At 44.4% G+C, this 24,803-nt stretch overlaps 1 protein-coding gene across 1 annotated transcript; it reads right to left on the reverse strand.

The window, feature by feature from the left end:
* Positions 1-470: 470 nt before the first annotated feature.
* On the reverse strand, positions 471-24,792 carry NKX6-3 (NK6 homeobox 3). The gene is made up of 3 exons (XM_033948880.1): positions 24,414-24,792; positions 1,826-1,992; positions 471-1,509 (listed from the first exon to the last, which is right to left on the reverse strand). Exons 1-3 carry the CDS (start codon positions 24,790-24,792, stop codon positions 1,279-1,281), a joined length of 777 nt encoding a protein of 258 aa, XP_033804771.1. The 3' UTR covers positions 471-1,278.
* Positions 24,793-24,803: the final 11 nt, after the last annotated feature.

The following is a 24,803-nucleotide window of genomic DNA, read 5'->3' on the forward strand; positions in this document are numbered from 1 at the left end:
TCTGGCAGCACTCTAAACAGGCTGCTTTGCGGCCTTCTCTCGTTGGGGCCTTCCGTGTGCCGTGTTACTGATGTGGCAGAGGGATGTAGCAGAGGGAATTCCCTGACAAGAGAAGGCCGCGAAGCAGCCTGTTTAGAGTGCTGCTGAACCGATGTTGCTCTGGAGGGAAGTATGTAGGGCTTGCGGTCAGTGGGGTTCGGATGGTCGGTGGGCTGGATTAAAAAACTAAATGGGCCGGATATGGCCCGCAGGCCTTAGTTTGCCCATGACTGGTATAGCTCATCATTCCCTTTACCCTTCTATGACGTAGTAATTCTAAATCTTGACCTGCTCCTGGCTCTTGTACTAGTAAGAGGTCTAGTCTACCCCACAGTGTGAGTTTAGTAATAGAGCAGTAAGTTTCCTAGAAACCAAATTAGAGAAATCTAATTGTAAAAGAGATATTCAATACCAGGACCCCACATGGACATCTTGTGATTTCATAGAAACTTGGTTTGAATTCTGCAACCTCTTGCTCTTTCCATTTGACCTTACTGAACATAAAGTAGCAGTACAGAAGCTGTGGACTTGAACTGGAGAATCTCATGAGCATAGGGGGGAATATTTCCAGCTGAACCTGGAATCTGAAATGTTTCTTTTTGGAACCAAGCAAGGCATTAACAGAATTACCATATCCACAAATTTTAGCTCATGCAGAGCCAGAGTTCGGGGATAAAAAGAAAGCAATTAGCTTGTTAAGATGTCCTTGCATCGGGGAAAGGTTTTTAATGATTTGTTAGCTTGAAGGCTCAGCATCAAATATAAACAGTTCTATACTTTCAGCTGAAATTTTGAATTAAAGGATCTCTAAGTCCCTTAGAGCCACCTTACAATTCTTATAAAGCATTTCATATATATGTTTAAACATTTGTCATGTCTGTTAGAATTGTCAGTTTCTTATTGACTCGTGTGTTGCAGGGGAAGTAGTCACCAGAAGATTTGGGACAGGTGATTTGTGAGTAGGAATTACAGCATGGTACAAACATGCAGGGCAAAGCTTCTGCCATCCTGGTGACCCTCACCCAGACCCATGCCATGGGGCAAGGATTGTGCTTAAACAACACTTCATTTTCTTTGTGTATATACAGTGCTGGGGTCCTTCTAGAGTTTGGGGCAATTAGGCATCTGATGGTCTGGGAACTCTGTAGGGAAGTACATGGACTGTCAGTTTGGATTTCAGATGTGCTTCAAAAAATGGTAGTTTGCACAGCTTTGGTTGTGACATGGGAGCTGCACTAATCAGACATTATGGGTCCCCAAGCTAAGTACAGAGAATGCTTTCCTGTGCTTCCGCAGCAGCAGACGGATTTTCTCATCATCTGAGTCAGGGTCTAATGGCTTGTTATACTCGTCATCCTCCGTCTCGGAGGTTGTGCGGTCCATGCTGCTTCCTAGGACTCTTGAGCTTGAAGATGATGGCTCTAAAGCACTTTTCTTACGCCATTTTGTCCTTCGGTTCTGGAACCACACCTGGAAAAGAAAGGTATTGGTCTGAACATTTTTGTTTAGACAGAAGGCAAAGATTCTGGGTTTGTTCCCTAGAGTACTGCTGTCTATTTAGCAGCCATCAAGTCAATTTTTCTTCATTACAAAGGGTAGGCTAGTCAGCTTTGGGTCACTTAAGCTTTGACAATAGTTGCAAGCTTGGGGAAGCTGAGTTTTTAGAATACGTCCTCAGCCTTCACAACCTTTTTATTTAGCCTGGCCGTTTGCTAAAACCTACACTGCCTATGCTTGGATACAGAAGGTATGAGATACATCTGCACAATGATAGCAGCAGACTCACCTTTACTTGAGACTCTGTCATGCCAAGGGAGTAGGCCAGGCGTGCCCGTTCTGGCCCAGCTAAGTACTTGGTCTGCTCAAAGGTTTTCTCCAGAGCGAAGATCTGGTGCCCAGTGAAGGTGGGCCGTGTCTGCTTCTTCTTAATGCTATCATTTACATGATTTTGGGCTGTGAATGAAAGACATCAGAAACACACATTTACAGCGCTGTGATTGGAGACAGAGTGAGGGCTCTGAATTTCTCCCTCAGGATGAAGGGCTGAAGTCAGTAATTAAGGTTGGAACAGGGTGAGAGGTTTATGTCAGTCAATATAAAGGGTAAGTGCCAGAGGCTGGGTTGGGTCAGGGTGCAAAGTTTGTGCCTCAAGAGAACATAGGAATTTCCAAATTGAGTCAAACTAAAGGGGACAAGTTTTAAAATCCCTTTATTGAAGACCTAAACACCAATGAGCCTGCAAGAGACTGTATGTAAATGGAGGAACAACAGACCACTGCCTTGGAAAAGAGGTAAAAATGGGTTCTGAGGATAAAGCTGAATATCAGTGCTAACTGATTAAACTTAACTAGGTTAAGCTGGGCTGCTGAAATAGCTGTTTTAAAGATTTCTAGATAACTTTAAACTGGTTATAATCAGCAGTTAATGTAGGTCCCAGTAACTAGAGTTTATGTATTTACATATGAAGTACACTCTGTAAAAAATAATGTCCACATAATTGGTATAAATTTATTGGGATAGATATTCAGACTGTGAGAGGCAGCTTGCCTATGTCCCATGGTTAGATCTGAGCCTGGATAGTCAGTTGGCCGTTTCTGGAGATCGGCATTGAATATCCGGTTTCACTTTGGCTCCGGCAACTTAGCCAGTTAAGCCGAAGTTCAGCACTAACTGGCTAAGTAGGGTTATCATATGGCTCCAGAAAAAAAGAGGACGGATTGAGACATCCGGGTTTTACTTCCATTGAAAGCAATGGAAGTAAAACTCGGATGTCTCAGTCCGTCCTCTTTTTTTCTGGAGCCATATGGTAACCCTACAGCTAAGTGCTTAGTGGTCAAAGGTAGGCCTGCTATTTAGTTATCCTATTTTGAGCGCTAAATTTAGCTGGTTAGTGCTGAATATTTGCACTTAATCAGCTAAGTTGTGTGACGCTAGCCACTAAGCTCTGATGTTCAGCTGAGATAACTGGTGTTAGTGCTTAGCTGGCTAAGTGCTATTTAACCAGTCAGGATCCGTTCTTGGCCAGTTAGATAGTGCTAAATATCAGGGGATTGTGCCCAGGAATAAAACAGAAATTCTAGGCAAGAGGATCTTACATAAAGGGTGTAGAGAAATGACCTAGAATGAGGTGAAACTTGGAGGAAAAGCAATATTACAGGCATGTGCAAAGAGTCTAAAGCATCTGCTTCTCAAGCCAGCCAGGAATACCCTCTAGTCAGTCTGGATTTCAGGATAACCACAATGAATATGCATGGCATAGATTTACATACAATGGAGGCAGTGCATATTCAATGTGGTTTTGCTAACTGGCTTGGGGGTTGGAGGAGGTGCTTCTATTTAGCTTGAGAAATACCCAGCTAAAGATACCTTCCCTAATACTTCCCTATTCAATTTCTATACACCTTTCATAGTTTTATTTACCTATACAGGCAGTTTCCGGGATAAGATCATCCGACTTACTTCAGACTCATACTTACAAACCAGGGTCTGCTTCTCCCTTCCTGTGCCAACGCGACCCTCTTCCTTCCTTCCCTGTCCCAATGCGGCCCTCATCGTCCTTCCCTCCCTCCCCTCTCGCAGGTGTTTGCCGCCTCTGGCCAGCTCTCTCCCAGCCGCACTTGTCTTCACAAAGTCGCAAGCAGCGGCTCCTACATGCTAACCGTAGCTGACCCAGAAGTCTTTCCACTGAGGGAAGGCTTCTGGGTCAGCTGCATTTAGCATGCAGGAGCCGCTGCTTACGGCTTTGTGAAGACAAGTGTGGTTGGGAGGGAGGAGCCGGCCAGAGGTGGTAAACACCTGCGGGGGAGGGAGGGACACAGCACAGAGGGAGGGAAGGACACCGAGGGGCGTGTTGAGACAGGAAAGGAAGAAGAGGGGTGCGTTGGCACAGGAAGGAAGAAGCAGGGTTGCATTGGGACTCAGAAGGAAGAGAGGGAGCACAAACCGGGACACAAAATGGAAGGAGGGAGAAAGGGGAGCATGAACTTAAGACATAGAATGGAAGAATGGAGGGTGAAGGAAAGAGAACATAAGAACATAAGCAGTGCCTCTGCCGGGTCAGACCAGAGGTCCATCCCGCCCAGCAGTCCGCCCCCGCGGCGGCCCAACAGGTCATGACCTGCCTTAATCACCAGAAGGGGCCCCCTTGCCCCCTAGGTTTCTCATCGAAGTCCTATCTTCCCATCAAAGTCCTAACCCTCCGGCCTTGCACCTGCACGACCTGGTGAGCTGTCTATACTTATGCAACACCCCAGCACCTCCCTCAGTATCCCACGATCCCCTTTTCCCTCAGGAATCTGTCCAATCCCTGTTTGAATCCCTGTACTGTACTCTGCCGGATCACTTCCTCCGGGAGCGCATTCCATTTGTCCACGACCCTTTGGGTGGGGGAGGGAATAGAAAGGGAGAATTGTTGGGCATGGGTGTCTGAGTGAGAGAGAAAGAGAGATGGTGCACATGGGGAAATGAAGAAAGAGAAGAGTTTTTGGGCATAGGGAAGGAAAAATAAATATTGAACATGATGGTGGGAGAGACGTGAGGTATAGATGCATGGGGAAGAGAGAGATGAGAGGGAGAAATGTTGGATGTGGTTGTGGAGAGGGAACAGTGAGACAGATGAAAAGTAAGTGTAAACCTGGCTTTTCTTTCTATTTAAACTATAGTACTTTATTTTGAGGACTGTTTCTTTAATGTTTGTTGTTTTTATAGACTGTGTACCGTACAAGATCCGAGTTAACATACAAATTTAACATAAGAATGGTTTAAAAAGTGGAACTCATTCTTAACCTGGGGACTGCTGTATAGTATCTCCTTTTAGTCTTCTCTCTTCCAGTTTTTGTTCTCCTATAAAATATTCTTTCAGATCCCTGATCTTTCTTGCTTTCCTTTCTACCTTTTAAAGGTGGGTTATGTCCTTTTAGAGATGAGTTGGTCAGAACCACTGCAGAATATATGAGATGTGATCATACCATTAATTAATTTATTTATTCATTTTTCTCAGAACGGTTTAACATAAGAACAGCCTTACTGAGTCAGCCTAATGGTCCATCAAGCCCAATAGCCATTCTCACAGTGGCCAATCCAGGTCACTAGTACCGGGCCAAACCCAAAGAATGGCAATGTTCCATGCTACTGATCCAGGGCAAACAGAGGCTTCCCCATATAGTCTTAATAACAGACTATGGACTTTTCCTCCAGGAATATGTCCAAACCTTTCTTAATTCACGTTACGCGTTGCCAGAGGTTATGGTGAAAGTGGATAGCATAGCTGGTTTTAATTCAGGTATTCAAGCGTTTTCCCCTGTCTGCCCCGATGGGTTCACGATCTGTCTAATATACCTGGGGTATTGGGGGACCAAGTGACCTGTCCAAGGTCACAGGAGCAGCACATGTCAGAACCCCCAACCTCAGGGTGCCCACTTTGGGTTCAGGACCCCTCCAAACTTGCACTATAGCCATTAAATAACTGGTAAGGATGCTAAGGCCTTACCAGCAAAAGAAATTCCCTGCCGAGCAGTTCCACTTCAGGCGCTGCTGCAGTAGTTCTGAAGTCAGTGAGTGTCTCCAGCTGCTGACGCTGGGACTCCTCACATGTGCTCAGTTAGTACAAGATGCTTGTAGCATCCCAGAGTTGATAGCTTGAGGCAGTACATCAGCACCAGGAGGAGGAGTGTGGCTCAGCAGGGAATTTCTTTGGCAGGCAGCAAAGGTACTAACTGTAATGCACGCAGGAGGAGGGCCCCCCTCCCCCCCAAAAAACATGTCTCTGTTGGGGAACCCATAGGTTAAGCCTCCCCAGCCCCAACTGCAGCCTTCCTGGCTTTGACAAATGGTATGTAGGGAGAGAGAGAGGCAGAGAAATGGCAGACAATTAGAAAAAATTAAATAGCCAGACTGCAAAGGTAGGAAAAAATAAATATATATATATATATACAAACATACATATATATATATATATACTAGTCTTTAAGCCCGTTACATTAACGGGTGCTAGAATATATGTCTGTCTGTCTTCAGCACACACTTCCCCCCAAAATGTCTCTCCATAACCCTCTTCTGTCTTCCCCCCCCAGAACAAAGCTGTCTGTCCCCAGCACACCTCCCCCCAAAGCAGCCCCCTTTCCCTCTCCCGCTGACTCTCTCTCTGGCCCCCTTTCTCTGTCTGTCTTTCTGTCCCTCTCCCTGCCCCTGTGTTTTTCTTTCTGTCATTTTTCCCCAGTTCCCTGTGCAGCAGCATTTCCATCCCACTGCCCTATGCAGCAGCAACAGCATTTCCCTCCTATCCCCCCCTTTCCTGTGCAGAAGCAGTATCAGCATTTCCCCCCCCCCTTTCCCTTCTCTTACCTTTTCTTCCCTGCTCTGTTCGGCCCCTCCCCCTTTTTTACTGCCGTTGTCGATCCGGCCTGCTCCTGACCCTCCCACCGCCGACAAACCTCGGGGCTCCAGCTGCGTAGGCAGCACTTTAAACACGCTGCTTCGCGGCCTTCTACTGCCGATTTCCTCTGCCGCGTCTGTCTCCGATGATGTCATCAGAGACGCGGCAGAGGAAATCGGTAGAGAAGGGCGCGAAGCGTGTTTATAGTGCTGCCTACGCCGCTGGAGCCGGGAGGGCAGGGGGTGTTAGCGGCCGGCAGCCGCCGCTCCGCAGGTGGAGAGCAGGGAAGGGCCCGCATGCGCACTTGTCTTGCCTCGCATGAGGCCAGACCGTAAGCCGCGCATGCGCACTTCCTATGGGTCGCTACAGCTCACGGAAAACCGGCGCACACATAGGAAGTGCGTATGCGCGGCTTACCGTTTTATTATATTAGATATATATATTATTTGAGAATGAAGAAATATGATAGCAATGTTAATGTACTTTAAAAATTAGTATAAAAAAAAGAAAAAATGGAAAATAAGGTGACACCTTTTTATAGGACTTAGGATTCCTTTTACAAAGCAGTAAATGTATGTGTTGAATGGGAAGAAGCCCATGGGAATTGTATTGGCGTCTTCGTATTCAGTGCGCCACCGGTTGATAACACTGCTTTGTAAAAGGAGCCCTAAATACACTTTTGACTAGTTTTCAGAGGCCAAAACTTCCTCTTTCAGGTCTGAACAGCATAGCGTTGTTCTAATATGCCTGTCCTGTCATAAGGAATGATATTTTGGCCTCCAAAACTAGTTAAAAATGTAATACATTAGTCCAATTAAAAGGTTTCACCTCATTCTCCAGAGAGCACGAGTGCATAGGTGCACATGTGTTACAAAATATAAAATGTGGCTCCTAATAGAATAAGGTTGGACAAGCCTGACTTAGGATTTTAGAAAGTGCTGAGGGGGAACTGGCTGGTACATTCGGGTTCAAGCAACGTAGTAATGTGCAGGAGGGAGGTTTTAAGTAGGAAGTTGAAATCTCAGAAATGCTCCCGTTAAACTTGCAGGACCCAGGAGTGACAGAGTTGTGGAATCTTAATGCGTAGATTAGAATGTGATGTAGGGAAGAAAGATTTAGACTTGTTCTGGGGCAGAGAAGCCTGTTCCAAAAGGATAAGATACCTTTAACCAGAGTAGAACCATGCTGCTAGTACTAATGTTTGAAATGTTAACAGGAGCAGCATTTAAACTAGTTTTGGGAGGAAGTCAACAATTGCTTAGGAGCACATAGTTTTGGGTAAAGTATGTTCAAAAGATTCTGGCCAAATGCTGAAGTTAGAGACTTTGGATAGAGAAGTTGTTGTAAAAGCTAAAATTTTAAATAAAGAGCAGACGAAGAAAAAATATTCCTGATTTACTCTTCTTCAACTGTTGTGAATGCAAATAAAAACAAACTTTAAATTGTCTGTTTGCTAGAAATTTTAGCGATTAAGATCGAAGAATTAGAACTTATGGCACTAAATGAAAATGTGGCTATAACAGGCTTTTCAGAGACCTGATGGAAGGAAGACGGCTAATGGGATACAAATTATATCAAAATGATAGAATGAATCAACCGTGTGTGTCAGGTCGGGCACCCGCAACCAAGGTCCACAAAAAGGTGAAATCAGTCTAGGTTTTATCTGTCTCTTGAACTGGGTGTGGGCCAGAGTCGGATAAAATCCAGTAGGCCGAAGGTTCACAATGCCGGGGTTCAATCACAACGCTTAGTTCTTGACTTTCTTCTCTTTTCAAAGGAATCGAGCCGAGACCAAGGTGCAATTGATAACGGTTGCTTTTACACAGACTTAATTATAAATCAATGTATAAACTATTTACAGCTTCTTCTGGTGTGCATACTGAAATTGGTTTTACAAACTGTTTATGATAGTCATTTTCAGAAACACTTTTATTACACTCCCCAGTCTCTTCATACAGTTCCTTAGTTCACACACTGAGCCACTCCCGGAACCCACCCTTTTTCCTCAGCCTGGGAAAACTGCATCTTTCCCGCCAAGCTGAAACACTCCACACAGGCTCTGCAATAAGCAGTCTTTTCACTTAGTTTCCTTTTAGAGATGGGTCTCCACACACACTAAGTCTGTCCTCTCCTGATGAGCCTTTGGCAAAGTCAAGTCTCATATCTTTTCTCAGTGAAATTCTCCAGGTTCCACTTTCTCCCCTCTTTAGACTTTCCCTCCAGGAGTAGTCAGTATCTTCAGGAGTCTCCCTCGGAGCTCTGGTGAGAGAATCAGGCTAACCAAAAGCCTAGATTTTACTCCTCACTCCCCCACCCACTCAGGCAAAGGGGCCTCTCAACTCCTCCTACAATGTTCTACATTCAGTGACTCCCACAAAGAATCTCTTACTCTGCAGCAGAGGCATTCTTTGGGAGGTCACATATATGTAGGTGCATATGCTATAAGGCAGGGATGTCAAAGTCCCTCCTCGAGGTCCGCAATCCAGTCGGGTTTTCAGGATTTCCCCAATGAGAATGCATGAGATCTATTAGCATGCAAATAGATCTCATCCATATTCATTGGGGAAATCCTGAAAACCCAGCTGGATTGTGGCCCTTGAGGAGGGACTTTGACACCCCTGCTATAAGGGAACACAGATATACTTAGGCATGAATATGTACACCACCATAAAGCTGATGTAAATGTGTTTGCCTACGCTCTGGACATACACATGTAACTTATAGTATTCTCCATGTGTACGAGGTGTTTGCTTCATCCAAGTTCCACCTTTGTGTGTGCATACTACTACTATTTCTCATATCTATAAAACCGAAAGGCTTACTCACTGCTGTACATTTAACATTCAATAGATCGTCCCTACTCAGAAGAGCTTACAATCTAAATTTGGACAGATACAGGACATCTCAAGGTTGGGGAGTTTCCGGTAGAAGGAATGATAACAATGGGTATGTATCTTACAGTGAGTTGGAGTTAAGAGTTGAAAGTAGCTTCAAAAATGTGGGCTTTTAGCTTGGATATGAATACTTCTAGAAATGGAGCAGCCTGTTCTGGGCATATGGCGTGGCAAGAAAGGGACGGAGTGTGGAGAAGAAGAGTACAGATAAGAGAGACTTAGCCAATGAGCGGAGTTCATGAGGGGGAGATAAGTGAGGAGAGAGATTGGGGGGGCTAGAGAGTGAATGCACTTGTTAGTCAGTAAGAGGAGTTTGAACTGTATTCAGAAACGGGGAGCCAATGAAGTAGCTTGAGAGGGGTAATATGAGCGTGGCAGCTCTCATGGAATATGAGTTGTTGCAGCATACTTGCAGAATAGCATTTAGGTGCACTTCTAGCATGATGGAAACATTCAAAATACCGAAGGGAATAGACTTAGTAGAGAAAGATAGGTTGTTCACCCTCTCCAAGGTAGGGAGAACAATAGGACACTCTCTAAAGTTGAAAGGGGATAGATTCTGTACAAACGTAAAGAAGTTCTTCACCCAGAGAGTGGTGGAAAACTGGAACGCTCTTCCAGAGTCTGTTATAGGGGGAAACACCCTACAGGGTTTCAAGACAAAGTTGGACAAGTTCATACTAAACTGGTGAGACTGGACTCATTTGGACACTGGTCTTGACCTTGGGGCCGCCGCGTGCGGACTGCTGGGCAGGATGGACTATTGGTCTGACCCAGAAGCGGCAATTCTTATGTTCTTTTATATACACCTATGTGTGCACATACACATGTATATGCTGGTTTTCTAATAATATATACATATGATCAGCACATAAATGTGAATATGAACTTTATAGAATTTTCCCCTTTAGGTCAGTGATGGCAGAAAATTAAATGGGCTAAAAATCCTGCAGGAAATAAATTGTAGTGTGAAATCTTTATGGATGGAAATTCCATTTGTGTTGGGGAAGAGAATAGAGGTGGAGATATACTACTATCGACTGAATGAAGAGAAATGAGCAATTCTAAAAAACCTGGTAAACAATAACAATGGGAGCCGGCCGGTCTTGAAACCAGTGAGAGGAGAAACTACCTTGGATCTAGTCCTTACTGGAATGCAGGATCTGGTGTGATGGGCCACATAGTGATAGTGATCATAAAATGATCAAATTCAACAGAATCAGTAGAAGGAGGATGGTAAAATGAAATTAGAACCCATCCAAAAGGAGCAGTTGCCAGAGTTGAAAGTTTTGTGAGGCGTGGACTTAATTGTATTTAAAACGACCACTTTGGAAGCCCAGATGCACGAAGTAAGACCGTGTTTTGATGGTGAAGCGAAAGGCAGCGAAAGCCCAAAGGGCCTGTTTCATAAAATGGAAAGCAGATCCAAAAGAGGAAACCAGGAATTAGCATAAGCAAAGGTAAGTTAGATGTAGAACAGTAATGAGGTGCAGGCTAAGAGAGACTTTGAACAAAAGGTTGCTGTGGATAAAAAACCCTTTTTCCAGTATATTTGAAACAAAAAGCTTGTAAGGGAGTAAAAGGAGAGGAGAAGGAAATGGCAGAGAGAAGAAATGAATTCTGTACCTCATTCTTTAATGGGTGTAGATAGAAGACCTTCTTAGATAGGACCCCAGCATTTCAAGCTGGTAGGCAACAATCTTGGTTAGGTAAATGTATTCAGCAAGCTATGTTATCCTAGTGCAGTTTTCGGAAATTAATTAAGACCACTTTGTTTGATAAGTTTATTACTTAATGAGAGTTTTATTATTGAAATTCTGTTTTACAAATATTTGTATTTTTTACTGTATTATTGTATTTCGCTGATTGTCCAGCTCTTTTTAGTGTAAACCGCCTAGAACTTTTGGTTATGGCGGTATAAAAGAATAAAGTTATTATTATTACTGAGGAAGATGTTGGTGTCATATCCCTATTAAAGGTGGTTTCTGGAGCAAAAAAGCAAATACAGTAGAATCTCAGTTATCCGGCATCCATGGGGATTGATGGATACTGGATAACTGTTTTTCTGGTTGTTTGAAAGTGTGTTAGAAACTTTGTCTAACACAGATATCAGTTCTTCCCCCCGACCCGAAGCACCAACGGTCCTGAGCCACAAAGCCCCTCTCCCTCCCTCAAGCCTCGAAGTAGCGGTCCTGAGTCACCAACTCCCTCGCTCCCTCCTGCCTTTCCTTCTTTTTCCAAAGTACCAGCCTGTCAGCAGGAGGCAGTGCTCAAAACAGGCTGCTTGCAGCCAGCCCCAACGGGACCTTTCTTCTGATATGTTGGAAGTGACGCTTTAGAGGAAAGGCCTTTCCAAGGCTGGCCATGCTTTGAGTGCTGCTGACTGGCTGCCACTCTGGGTGAGGGATGGAGTTAAGGTGGGTTTGTGGCTCAGGACCATCGCCTGCTTCTACTGCTTTGGGGCTTGAGGGAGGAAGAGAGGTTTGTGGCTCAGGACCACTGCCACTGGTGCTTCAGGGGACTTTCTTTTTCCCCCTGGTCATTTTTTGCTGGTTGGGTGAGAGTTCAAACCCACGCTGCTCCTTGTGACCCTTGGCAAGTGACTTAATGCCTCCATTGCCCCAGGTACATTAGATAAATTGTGAGCCCACCGGGACAGATAGGGAAAATACTTGAGTGCCTGATTGTAAACTGCTTAGATAACCTTGATAGGCAGGTTGGGCAGACTGGATGGACCTTTCGGGTCTTTATCTGCCGTTATCTACTATGTTACTATATAAATACCTAAACAACACGAAGTGCCAGTTAACTGAGATTCTACTGTAACTGCAAATCATGGTTTCTAAAGCAAAAATACAAATAACTAAATCTAGATTAGAAGATAGAGTAAATTAACAAACTAAAGAGTAACAAATCACAGGGACCAGATAATAATCATCCCAAAGTTCTTAAGTGTTCATACATGAAGCTACTAACCTGCTACTAGTTATCTGTAACCTATCATTAAAAACAACCACAGGCCAGTGTAATGCCTGATACCAGTTCCAAGCGAGAAACAATTCTAAAAACAAATTTATTGACCATACAGATTGACACAGCTAAATAGGAATGAGTCAACATAGATTCAGCAAAGGCAAGCCTTAACTTTACTAATTAGTTGTTTGAAAAGGTGTAAGCAAACGTAGATAAAGGTGAGCTAATTGATATGGAAGTTTTATAACAGGATACTTACATTTATGGGGGAACGGTTATCTATGTGTGCTACCATTAAGGTGCGTTATTTTACTATTAAGCTCAGTTATTAGTAACTAAGGGCTAGATTCACTAAGGACCCCGATCGTGTCCTGACCAGTTAGCAACCCTGACCCGATTCACTAACCTTACTCCCATTCCAATCCACGCCCAATCTGATCCGGGCATGCAAAGTAGGAAGGATGCGATTCACAAAACAATTTCAGGAACATCGACTGGGCTGCCTGATCAAAAAAGAAGCGACTGCTTGAGGACCAGTCACTTGTGCAAAAACCCCTGCTCTCTGCCCTGCCCCAACTCTCCTGCTCCCGGCCACCCTCCTCTCTGCCCTGACTCTCCTGCTCTTGGCCGCCCTCCTCTCTGCCCCTACTCTCCATCTCTTTGCCCCGACTCTTCTGCTCTTGGCTGCCATGCTCTCTGCCCCGACTCTCCTGCTCTCTGCCCCAACTCTCCTGCTCATGGCCACCCTGCTCTCTGCCCCGACTCTACTGCTCACCCCCGCAGTGTGAGCCCATAGTTTTAACCTGCGGGTTAAAACCATGGGCTCGCGAAGTAAAAAAAAAAAAAGTTTCCAGCTCGGCCGGGCACAGAGGCCAGCACATGCACAGACCATCTACAGCAGGGGTCTCAAAGTCCCTCCTTGAGGGCCGCAATCCAGTCGAGTTGTCAGGATTTCCCCAATGAATATGCATGAGATCTATGTGCATGCACTGCTTTCAATGCATATTCATTAGGGAAATCCTAAAAGCCGAACTGGATTGCGGCCCTCAAGGAGGGACTTTGAGATCCTTGATCTACAGGCAAAGAAGATGGTCTGCCCATGCATCAGGATCACTTTCCAGTGATCTGTGTGGTCGGTAGGGGGCATTCCTCCGATCGCCCTCATTTAACTAAGGACCCATTGTGGATCAGTCAGCCTGCCAAGGATCGCACACAGATCGGACATGATCGGGCAGGTCAGTGAATCTGCCCCTATGTCTCATTGCATGAAATGGGTCCTGTGCTAAAATAGCACACGTTAGTGATCACACCTTCAGAAGAGAGATCACTGGAGAAGGACATCATGTTGGGGAAGATCAAAGGAACCAGGAGAAGAGGGCGACCTGCAATCAGATGGCTGGACACATTGACAACAACCATGAGGATGACGCTGGAGGACCTTTCTGGACTAACAAAACCAATTTCTTTTTAGATCTGTAATTCAAGTCGCTAGGACTCGAGCACAAGTCGATGGCACCCAACAACACATATCTTTACATTAGCCCACATTGATAACTATACCCCTACTAGCACTTTCATGGGTAATGTTTATTGCATAAAGCAGTAATTTCAATTTTTAGTGACATTTCTTTTTTCTTTAAGGGGAGGAGTTATCAATATGGACTACTGTTAAGAAGGGTTATTGAACTGTTAACCCTAGTTATTACTAACTTAGGGCTAGATTCACAAAGGGCATGGATCTGATCCAGGTCTGGGGGGGCTGATTCATGAATCGCCCTCATTCAAATGAGGGTGATCGGAATCACGCTCCCATCCGACTGCCGGGATCGCTTTCTAGCGATCCCAACACATGTGCAGACCATCTGTAGATGGTCTGCGTATGCGCTGGCCCTCTGAGCCCTGCAGAGAAGTTTTTTGCGAGCCCACGGGCAGGGCAGAGAGCAGAAGGCAGGGCAGTCAGAAAGGACCTCAGTGACTGGTCCTCAGCAGTCGCTTATTTTTGGATCAGCCAGCCCAGTCGGTGTTGCTTTTTTATTTTAGTGAATCACTTCCTGCCGGTGTCAGGTCAAAAGCGCGCCGGGACAAAGGCGCGCCTAGACAATTAAGCGCAGCGCGGAGGCGTGCGCCCACAAAAGTACTGTTTTTATGGCTCCGACAGGGGGGAAGGGCGTGGGGGGGGGAAGCCCCCCACTTTACTTAATAGAGATCGCGCCACGTTGTGGGGGGTTGTAACCCCCCAACATTTTACTGAAAACTTCACTTTTTCCCTGTTTTTAGGGAAAATGTTAAGTTTACAGTAAAATGTGGAGGGTTACAACCCCCCACATCGCCGGTGCGATCTCTATTAAGTAAACTGGGGGGGGGCTCCCCAACAAAAAAACCCTGTCGGAGCCCCTAAAAACTGTAATTTTCTTCGGCGCGTGCCTCCGTCTTGCGCTCAGTTGTCGGCGCGCGCCTTTGTCTTTCACGGGGTTGTCTATGAACCCTTCCTGCCTGCATCTGAATGCCGTTCCCCCTCATTTGCATGTGTGGATCAGAGGATGATTGGGACAGAGGTTTGTGAATCAGGTCGGAGGGAAATCAGGTCATAAAGGGGTAGCTAAGTGGTTGGAAATTGATCGATGGCCGTAGTGAATCTAGCCCTAGGTCTCATTTGGCTAAAATAGCTTGAGTTAATTTTAAAATAACACATCCCACGTTGATTACTATATATGTCTTAGGAGGATACTTTACCTAACCACTATTCTATAGGGGCATATAAGTGGCATAACGCAGAAATGCAAGAGTGAAAAATGGGCAGGATTCCCACTTATGCGCATAACTTACACAATATTGTAAGTTATTTGCACCCTCGCTACATTAAGATGACTGCAATTATGCCAGTTTCCATTGCAGAATGGGCTCTCCCAGCACAGCAATAGGGCACCTACATGGAAGCATCCATTTCTAGAATTTCCTGGAGCTTCCTAATATAGGTCTAGCCTTGTGCATAATCAGCCACACTCTCTAATACAGCTAATGACTAGTTTGCTCAGCCATGTCTCCATTTTCCAAGCTGGAGGGTACTTAATGTCTACTCTGCTTACTTATAGGGAACAGTCTAGTGCCTGGATGCTCTAAATTTGCTGTGCCTATAACGACTGATGCTAAACCAGTTTGAACTGGTTTAGCTTCAAAGTAATCTACCCGTTAATGCACATAATGGCTTACCATGGGCAGTGGCTTAGGCACCATGTTGGTGGGGGCACCGGCACCCCTCCTCCTCTGCCCCGCCTCTTCTCATTCCTCCCCTCCACGCATGTGCTCTCCTTCCCTTTCCCCATATTTCTAGTTGAAGTTGTTTGTGGTGGTCAACAATATGCTCTTTGCAACTCCGTCGGTTCTCCTGCGGACGTTACTTCGGGGTGCTGCGCATAGCAGATGATGTCAGAGGGAGAGCCAACGGGGTTGCAAGGAGCACGTCGTTGACTGCCACAAGTAACAACTTCAACTAGAGGTACGGGGAAAGGGAAGGGAGGTGGTCAAGGAAGGAGCGGGGGGCAGAGACGAAGGTGGTGGAGGGGTGCCACTGCCCCTAGCACCTTTTGCCCTCGCTACGCCACTGACTATGGGCTTTTCTGTGGGTTCGTTGCAGCCTCCAACTCTACTATGCAAATGACTTTAGTACTGAAATGAGGTCATTAGTATTTCAACTTGCACTCCGATGCCCTAACATCACTTGATGATACCCAAAATGTAGCACTGACTTCTAATGACCTGAAATTACTGACAGGTCTGGCATGAAATTAAAATATTTACCATCATATGGAATGAGGGCCATATCCATGTGTGTTAAAGGTACATTTTATGCATGCCTCTCTTGCCTCAGCCACCTGGACCCTCCCACATACCCCTGACCACCCCTGAGAAGATCAGCAGGAGATATGACTACTCTCTCCTGCCTTGGGAGGTGGGGACATGACTTTTTTTTAATGGGGACAGATATTGTACATATGTAACACTTGCACAACATCTGTGCCCATTAAAGACAAAAAAAAAGCCTTCCTGCCCCAAACAGCTGAGTGACAGGAGACTTGTTCGGGGTTCCTCTGCTGGCTTTGCGCATGTGTCATCCGCTTTCCAGTTACTGATCAAATGGGATTATGGTGAACCTCTGCCAAACTCATTTGCCTGCTAAATTGTTTCAGCATCAATTGCCGTTTTCAAATTGGACAATTTACTGACACCAAAACAACCCACAGGATTTTCACTGCAATTTCAGAGCATCCGATCCCATGTCAGTACAACTCCAGTAGATTTTTTGAAGGTATGTGATGTCCCTTCTGAAAGATTTGCAGGTAATTTAAAAAGCCTTGGGCTAGGAGGCAGCGGGAAGGGGTAAAACGCGGACCTTACGGACCTCATGGATCTAAAACCGCACGTCCTTAAAAATCCGAGGTCCGTGCCACTTTTAGTCTCTGGCTCTGACAGAGCTCTACGACAATTTAACTCTGACGGATCCTAATGCTTTTCCCTCCCTATGCTAGGATCCGTCAGAGTTAAATTGTCATAGAGCTCTGTCAGAGCCAGAGACTAAAAGTGGCATGGACCTCGGATTTTTAAGGACGTGCAGTTTTAGATCCGCGAGGTCCGTAAGGTCCGCGTTTTACCCCTTCCCGGAGGCAGTGCCCTATTATGGATTGTAAACTGCCGTAAAGACAGGAAATCAAGTAGTGCTAAATGGCCAGTTTTTCAAATGGAACAGGTTCAGTTGTGGAGTGCTCCAGGTATTTGTTTTGCTTTCAAATATTCATACATGATCAGGAGAAAGGGTGATTAGATTGTCAGATAAGACAAAATTATTCAGAGCTGTTAAAAGAGCAGAAGATTGTGAGAAATTGCTCAGTCTCCTAGTCTAAATTAATGCTGTATCTAAATGGGAAATGAAATTTAATGTGGACAAGTAATCTCAATTGCAGGTATAAGATGCTGGGGCCTGAGTCATCCCCCAAGAAAAAAATCTTGGAGTCGTTATGGACAGTATATTGAAATTTTCAGCCCAGTGTGCTGTGGCTGCTAAAACAAAGAGTTGGGGAGTATTTGAAAAGGAATGGGGGAACAAAACTGAGAATATCATTACGACTACAGGTCTGTGGTGCGACCGCATCTTTTTTAACTTTATTTAGTTTTTAATGCCAACAAAAAGTGCAATACAGTTTACATACAAATAATACTAATCAAATAAGCACTTATAAACAATCAGAATCTATACAAAAGATAAAAATTCCCTCCCCCATCCATCATTACTATCAGGAATAATACCAAAACAAAAGATATACCCCTCCCCCCGCTCCCACCCCCCTGGATGCGACCGCATCTTGAGCTTTGTGTGCAGTTCAGATCACCTCATCTCGAACATAATAGAGCAGAACTCAAAAAGGTTCAGAGAAGGGAAACCAAAATGATAGAGGATGGAATACCTCTGTTGTGAAGAGACGAATAAGATGAGATTCAAGAGATTGGAGAGAACAATTGTTTAACCTTTCGAAGAACAAGACGACATTCCATGAAACTATCAATCAGCAGATTGAAAACCAAATTGCAATGCCCAGTTAAGCTGTGAGATCTGTTCCTGCAGAACGTGGTCAAAGTGACTAATCTAGTGGGATTAAAAAAGAAGTTTGAACAAATTCCCAGAAGGAATGACCATAGAAATTATTAGCCAGGTAGACTTAGAAAAGCCATCATGTGTCTCTTGAAATAATTTCGGATTGGCCAGAGACAAGATGCAAGCTTGATTGACCTTGATCGGACTCAGCAGATCTTCAGGAAGCTTTACCATGATAAATTATATACTAATCTCTTCCTGAGAGTTTATAATCTAAGCATCTGATATTCAGCGTGGTATAAACCATGATGACCGGTGGCACGAAGCTGGATAGTGCTGCTGAATATCTGCTCTGAGCAACACAACTTTCTCCGATTTATGCCGGGGCAGGCCAGGAGCAGAATTGAAGTGGAGTCTGGAATGGGAAGGTGGCAAGTGTAGAGCAGAGATAAGATTAGAGGTGTCCTGAAGAGAGCTGCAGAGGATAGAAATGGGCTAGAGAGTTTCTTAAGTTGAGGAGAAACGGAAAAATGAAAACCCCAAATAATCCTGGTAAAGTAGTTTAAGAAAATAAGGGACTTGGTGGTAGTGCCAGGTAGGAGCTCTGATTAGATTTTGGTTGAAGATTTTTACTCCCTGGGATCAGCTGGGTATTGAGCACAGCCCTGGGAGGAGGGAGTCCCAGCCATCCCTTCACAGTGACTCTTAGTAACCAGACTCCAAGTCTGGAGGGAGCTGCAGTTTATGAATTGGGAGAGGATATAAACTGGGAAAGGCCCTACCCGCCCTATCTCCTTTTTCCCTTTCGTATCCAAACTACTAGAATGAACTGTCCACCGCCGTTGTCTTTACTTCCTTTTGGCTTGAGCTATCCTCGGCCTTCTTCAATCTGGCTTCCACCCCCTTCATGGAAACTGCTCTTGCTAAAGTCTTCAATGACCTGCTTCTGGCCAAATCCAAAGGACTCTACTCCATCCTCATCCCTGATCTATCTGCGGCATTTGACACCATAGATCACGCCTACTCATTGAAACGCTGTCCTTGCTTGGGTTTCAGGGCTCTGTTATTTCATGGTTTTCCTCCTATCTTTCCTATCGCACCTGTAGCGTAAACTCTGGAGGATCCTCCTCCACTGCCTTTCCGCTATAAGTTGGTGTGCCTCAAGGATCTGTCCTTGGACCTCTTCTTTTCTCCATCTACACTTCTCTCGGTGCTCTAATTTCATCCCACAGTTTCCAGTACCACCTCTACACCTGCAATTTCTACGGGAATCCAGGCCTGAGTCTCAACCTATCTCTCTCGTATTGCTACCTGGATGTCTCACCGCCATCTAAAATTAAACATGGCCAAGACTGAACTCCTTATCTTTCTTCCTAAACCTGCCTCTCCCCTTCCCCCATTCTCTATAATGGTGGATGACACCCTCATCCTCCCTGTCTCGTCGGCTTGCTGCCTCAGGGTCATCTTAGACTCGTCACTCTTCTTCTCTCATATCCAACAGACTGCCAAAACTTGTCGTTTCTTTCTCTACAATATTGTTAAAACCCGTCCTTTCCTTTCTGAGCATGCTGCCAAAACCCTAACCCACACCCTCGTCACCTCTTGTCTGGATTACTGCAATGTGCTTCTCACCGGTCTACTGCTTTGCCATATCTCTCCACTTCAGTCTGTTCAGAACGCTGGTGCGCGCCTCATATTCCACCAGGGTCATTATACCCACATTACTCCTCAGGCCACTTCACTGGCTCCCAGTCCGTCTCCTCATACAATTCAGACTCCTCTTACTGACATACAAGCGCATTCGCTCTGCAGCTCCTCAGTATCTCTCCTCTCTTGTTACCCCCTATACTCCCCTCCGGGAACTCCACTCGTCAGACAAATCTCTCCTCTCTGTACCTTTCTCCTCTACCGCCAACTCCCGTCTCCATCCCTTCTTCCTTGCTGTGCCGCATGCTTGGAACAACCTGCCTGGCTTGCTACGTCACTCTCTGTCTCTGGCGGTATTCAAAGCCAGACTAAAAACCTACTTATTTGAAGCTGCATTTAAACATTGGCCCAACCAACACATCTGTCTGTCATTCCCTTAATAATAGTTCCCTACCACCTTTTAGCCCTCTCTGTGAGTCTGTCATAATTAGATTGTAAGCTCTTCTTAGAAGGGACCATCTCTTGCATGTACAATATACGGTGCTGCGTGCGCCTGGTAGAAACATAGAAAAATGACGGCAGAAAAGGGCCATAGCCCATCAAGTCTGCCCACTCTATTGACCCTCCTCCTTAACTACCCTCTTAGAGATCTCACTCTGATGACCCATCTTCTTAACTCTACCCTCTTAGAGATCCGACATGGGCATCCCATTTATTCTTAAAATCTGGCACGCTGCTAGCCTGGGAGCTCATTCCAATGATTAACCACTCTTTTGGTAAAGAAATACTTCCTGGCGTCGCCATGAAATTTTCCGCCCCTGATTTTCAGCGGATGCCCTCTTGTGGCCGAGGGCCCTTTAAGAAAGAAAATATCGTCTTCCACCTCGAGACGACCAGTGATATACTTAAATGTCTCAATCATGTCTCCCCTCTCCCTGCGTTCTTCGAGAGAGTACAGCCACAATTTGTTCAGTACTATAGAAATAATAAATTGTTGTTGGATGTGAACCTTAAAAAAAATTTAAGGGGTCTTTTACTAAGGCCCACTAGACGATTTAGCACTCCATAGTAAAAGACCCCTTTAGTGCATTGCCAAGTCAATTTAACATGAACTATGAATTAACACACAACTCAATGTGCATGTGTTAAGTCTAATGCACTTTACAACGCTATTTAAAATGAAAGTGAAAGTGTCAAAAGCAACCAAAAGGCCTGGAAATTATATATTAAGGGGGGATGGGAGCAGGGTGCAGAGGCCAAATGAACTGAAAGCTTTTGCTCTATGCATATCGCTACTTCTTTGGACAGCTGTAATTGAACAATTATAGCATTTTAACCTAATAGAGGTTCCTTCTGTTTGAACTGCAAGTCTAAAGGGCAAAGAGGGAACAAAAAACCCCCACCCAAAACAATCGGAAACGGTCAGAGACAATGTCACAGACAACAGGGTGTGAACAGAAAATTCAAAGAGTAGATTATGAATAAGAGAAGCCACCCTAAAGTTGGCCCAAATTGTGGACAGAGGGGCACCTTATTGTTATGTCTGTTGTTATGTCTGCTCTCCATAAAAACTGTAAAATAAAGAGAAATCTGCCATAGAAGACCCATGTTTGACTCCAAGTCTAGATTCTGCTTCAAGTTTATTAAAATCTTGTTATACCGCCAAATCAAAATTCAAGGCGGTGTACAAGCAATATTAAAAATACACATATTTAAAAGTACAAAGTACAGTGGAGGTTTGTCATACAAGGACTTAACAGGACAAACAGACAAACTGGTACAAGAGGGAAGCGGGAACTGGTAGCAGGTAAATCAATCAGATTCAAAAGGATTGTGTTCTTAAAGGATTGCTTCCTTAGCTGGTTGGGGATTCTGTTGAGGGAACCTCTGCTATGGCTGATGACAAATCCTGGCAGCATAACAATTCCGGAAAGAATTGTGCTCTGTCTCCAACCAAGGACCACTGCACCGGCTGGGAGAGACTGGTTTTACAGAACGCAGAAAGTCTAGAGAGATTGGGATAAATTGGAGATAAAGAATTGGAAAAGACCATGAAATCCTAGGATTTCCAAATTGAAACTGGGAAGAACTTGGAAAAGACAATCAGTGTTGGTACCCATCATAGCTGGGGCTTTGGGAGCTGCACCACTGAGTCTTACAAAGACTTGCTTAACTTGGAAGGATTTCCTCCTTACAAAAATTAGACTTATTCAGAACTGCATCTATTCTACAACAAAAGCTCTACAATTTGTAGGTTCTTTGGAGAACTTGAATATGTGGCAGACAGTTGAAAGACAATGACGGCTTTTCGCGCTTTGATTATCTATTTACCTATCTATATAAAGAGAGAGTGCATATGAGAGTTAGCAAAGATGCTGATCCAGGATTTATCACAACAGAATTTTCTTCTTGTGGATACATTTCTATAACGTGTTGGGACTGGCATGATTTCAGACTGTTTTTGATTGTACCCTATTGTAACCTGATTTCAGTTAATTTATATGTGTTATTTGAATGGAACTTGTAAGACTAAGTAGGTGTTCAATCTAGATAACCCTGCAATGTTGGCTTTATTCTGCGTGTAATCTGTTACGCTATTGTGCATGTTTATTTGGTACACCGCTTTGATATAAAGCGGTATATAAACTTTCTAAATAAATAAACAGAATTTTCTTCCTTTCAAAATATGCCATCTATGGTTACAAAATCCCGAATGGAAGCGAAGATGTGAGCTTGCCCTCACCCTTCCTTGCACACGGTGCTGCTGTTTCAGCCGGCACTGCTCTCTTTCAGCCAGGTCTAGTGGTCTTGATTCCTTCGCTCACTGTCCTTACTCTTTCTTCTATTCTCTACCCCACACCTGCCCTTCGGTCATTCTGCATAGTGACGTTTCAAGACGTTTATTATTATTAGGATTTATTTACTGCCTTTTTGAAGGAATTCACTCAAGGGAGTGTACAGCAGGAATAAGTCAAACATAAGCAATAGACAATTACAGTAGAAAAAATATTCAAATTACCAATAGAAAGTATGGCATAGTCTGCTACATTCCAATATGTGATAAAACATTTGAATAGATAGCTTAGGGCACCGTATTGCAAATATTTATTTTTTTGCTCAGGCACACTAAATGAAGCAAATGTTTTTTTGCTGCACATTATGATTGAAATTATAAAATTGCAAAACCAACAAAAAATTAAATTTGAGACTTATTTATTGAAAGTTCTTTAAGCTTTGTATAACTAATTATAACAACAGTGAAACTAAAGTAAATAGAATAGAATTGCTAATCAATGCAATGGATGAGCTTGTTTTTGAGTGCAAATTGACTCAAAATATGGCTCGATAGTCGACAAGCAAACACGCATTTCGTCATCCACCATCTGCAGTCTTTCTCTCTCGTATTTTTTAAAATTTAAGTTCTATCAGAGCTGAAGATCCAAATGGTAACAAAGCTTTGATTGCTTCTTTTGCTTAAGTTAGGATAACTATTGCATAAAAAATAAAATAAAAATTACTTGCCATTAGTTTTCAAGGGCCAATCACGACAAAGAATGATGCTTGTCTGAGTGGTTAAATCCTTATGCACACAGGTGCTCATAACATTGACAGACTCTGGTATACACAACGTCATCTTTTCTAGTGTATACTTATGAAGGGAATTTTTAAAAATAAAGTGAAATTCTGGAATCTCTTCGGGGCACACCACTGTGCCATGGCACACAATTTGAGAGACACTGGCTTAGGGTGTAAGCAGAGATTGAGCATATAGATAGGTAAGATAGAGTAGAAGGAGTAAGAAAATAAGGGGACTCGTTTAAGGAAATTTCACACGAGGTCGGAATGGTGCTTGAAAATTCTTAGCAAGGGTATGAGTGGATAAACATGACCTGCTATATAGTATGTGCAGCCAGGGTCAATCCTTGTTTGAAGAGCCAAGCTTTCACCTCCTTGCTAAATATGTAGGATACATTATTTGCCACTGGACTGTTCTGGCTACCTCGCACTACAGTCGAAAACTCTAGATTAATTAGTCATAAAGAAACACATTATTCAAAGAAAAAAACCAGACAAGAATAAAAACCTAAGACGTGTCTCACAAAAAATGTACTCTCTCCTAACTTAAACTGCTGTCCTGTGCATAGATGAGAAGCTGATGTCAGCCAGGAGCCTGCAGGAGTGCTTGGGTTTAACTTTCACTGAGGAGTGAGGCAAGGAGAGCATCTGGTAAGATATCAATTTCATTTATAAAGAATCAGAGGAAGGATCTCCAAAGGAAAACCAAATGCAACACTGTCTTTAACTTCGAAAATGCTTGATTGTTTTAAGTTCTCTTATATTTGACCCTTCTGTATTGCTCCAGGTAGCCATGCCTTAACCATAGCATTGTGTCAGTTGGAGCTGCTTTTTTTTTGTTGTTGTTGTTGACCTCGAGCAATATTTTTCCTATCAGTGGCAGAACTGGGATTAGAACTCAGGGCAAAAAAATTGTCAAGGATCGAACCCAGAATCAGTGGCAGAGATGGCATGAGAAGCAGAGGCACAGGGAAATAAAGCAATATACCCACAGTCGCATAGGGAGTGAATGACTGAACCCTGATTAGGCGCGGGGAGATGAAGTGACCTCTGTAAATTAACACAGAGCACAACTGGGATTAGATCTGAGGTACAAGGAGAAAAATAAACTTGCCTGAGTTCACCTAGTCAGCAGTGGAGGCAATGGAAGGTATAATGTGTCTTGCTGTCATTGTAAGGGCAGGGATTTGATTGTACAAACCCCAAGAGATCTCCAGACTCGCTGCTTGCTAGAAAATATCCCCTCATTATGTTCCCTAGAAATATGGTGTTTGTGCAGGGTGTCGATCCTTTGAAAGTTTGGCATCAGAGTTTGGTTACTCACGGTTGCTGCACTGCCGACCTCCTCCTCTCCAGTCCTGGCCTGTGTCTGCCCAGCAGCTCCTGCCTCGGGATGGATATTCACTGCCTGCTTTAGGAAAGTTGCCCACTTGTGGCCCATAGTACCCCCCTTGGGAGCCCACACCACTGAATGTGGCCACACTGGAGTACCCTGAGAGAATGTTGGGGGGGCCTCCTGGCCTGCTCAGGATGTCACTGATGCCATGAGGAGTCCCGGCTGCCAGCTGTGCACTCAGTCCTGGGGAGTTGAGCTTGTAGAAGGGGTTTTGCATAGAATATTGGTACACTGGTGCTTTTAACTCCGAGAACTGACCCAGGGAGGTGGTGTTCAGCAGGAAGGTTCCTGGGAGATTGGACTCCATGCCTTTCCCTT

This window comes from Geotrypetes seraphini, chromosome 6 (assembly GCF_902459505.1).
Source record: "Geotrypetes seraphini chromosome 6, aGeoSer1.1, whole genome shotgun sequence".
Classification (NCBI taxonomy): Eukaryota; Metazoa; Chordata; class Amphibia; order Gymnophiona; family Dermophiidae; genus Geotrypetes; species Geotrypetes seraphini.

Excerpts from the sequence above, each read along its gene's own strand:
- NKX6-3 (XM_033948880.1), bottom strand. The coding sequence starts at position 24,792 with ATGGAGTCCAATCTCCCAGGAACCTTCCTGCTGAACACCACCTCCCTG. Across the intron at positions 1,993-24,413 it reads AGGTCGGCAGTGCAGCAACC|CCCAAAATCATGTAAATGAT; the intron begins GTGAGTAACCAA and ends TTTCATTCACAG. Across the intron at positions 1,510-1,825 it reads TGACAGAGTCTCAAGTAAAG|GTGTGGTTCCAGAACCGAAG; the intron begins GTGAGTCTGCTG and ends TTTCTTTTCCAG.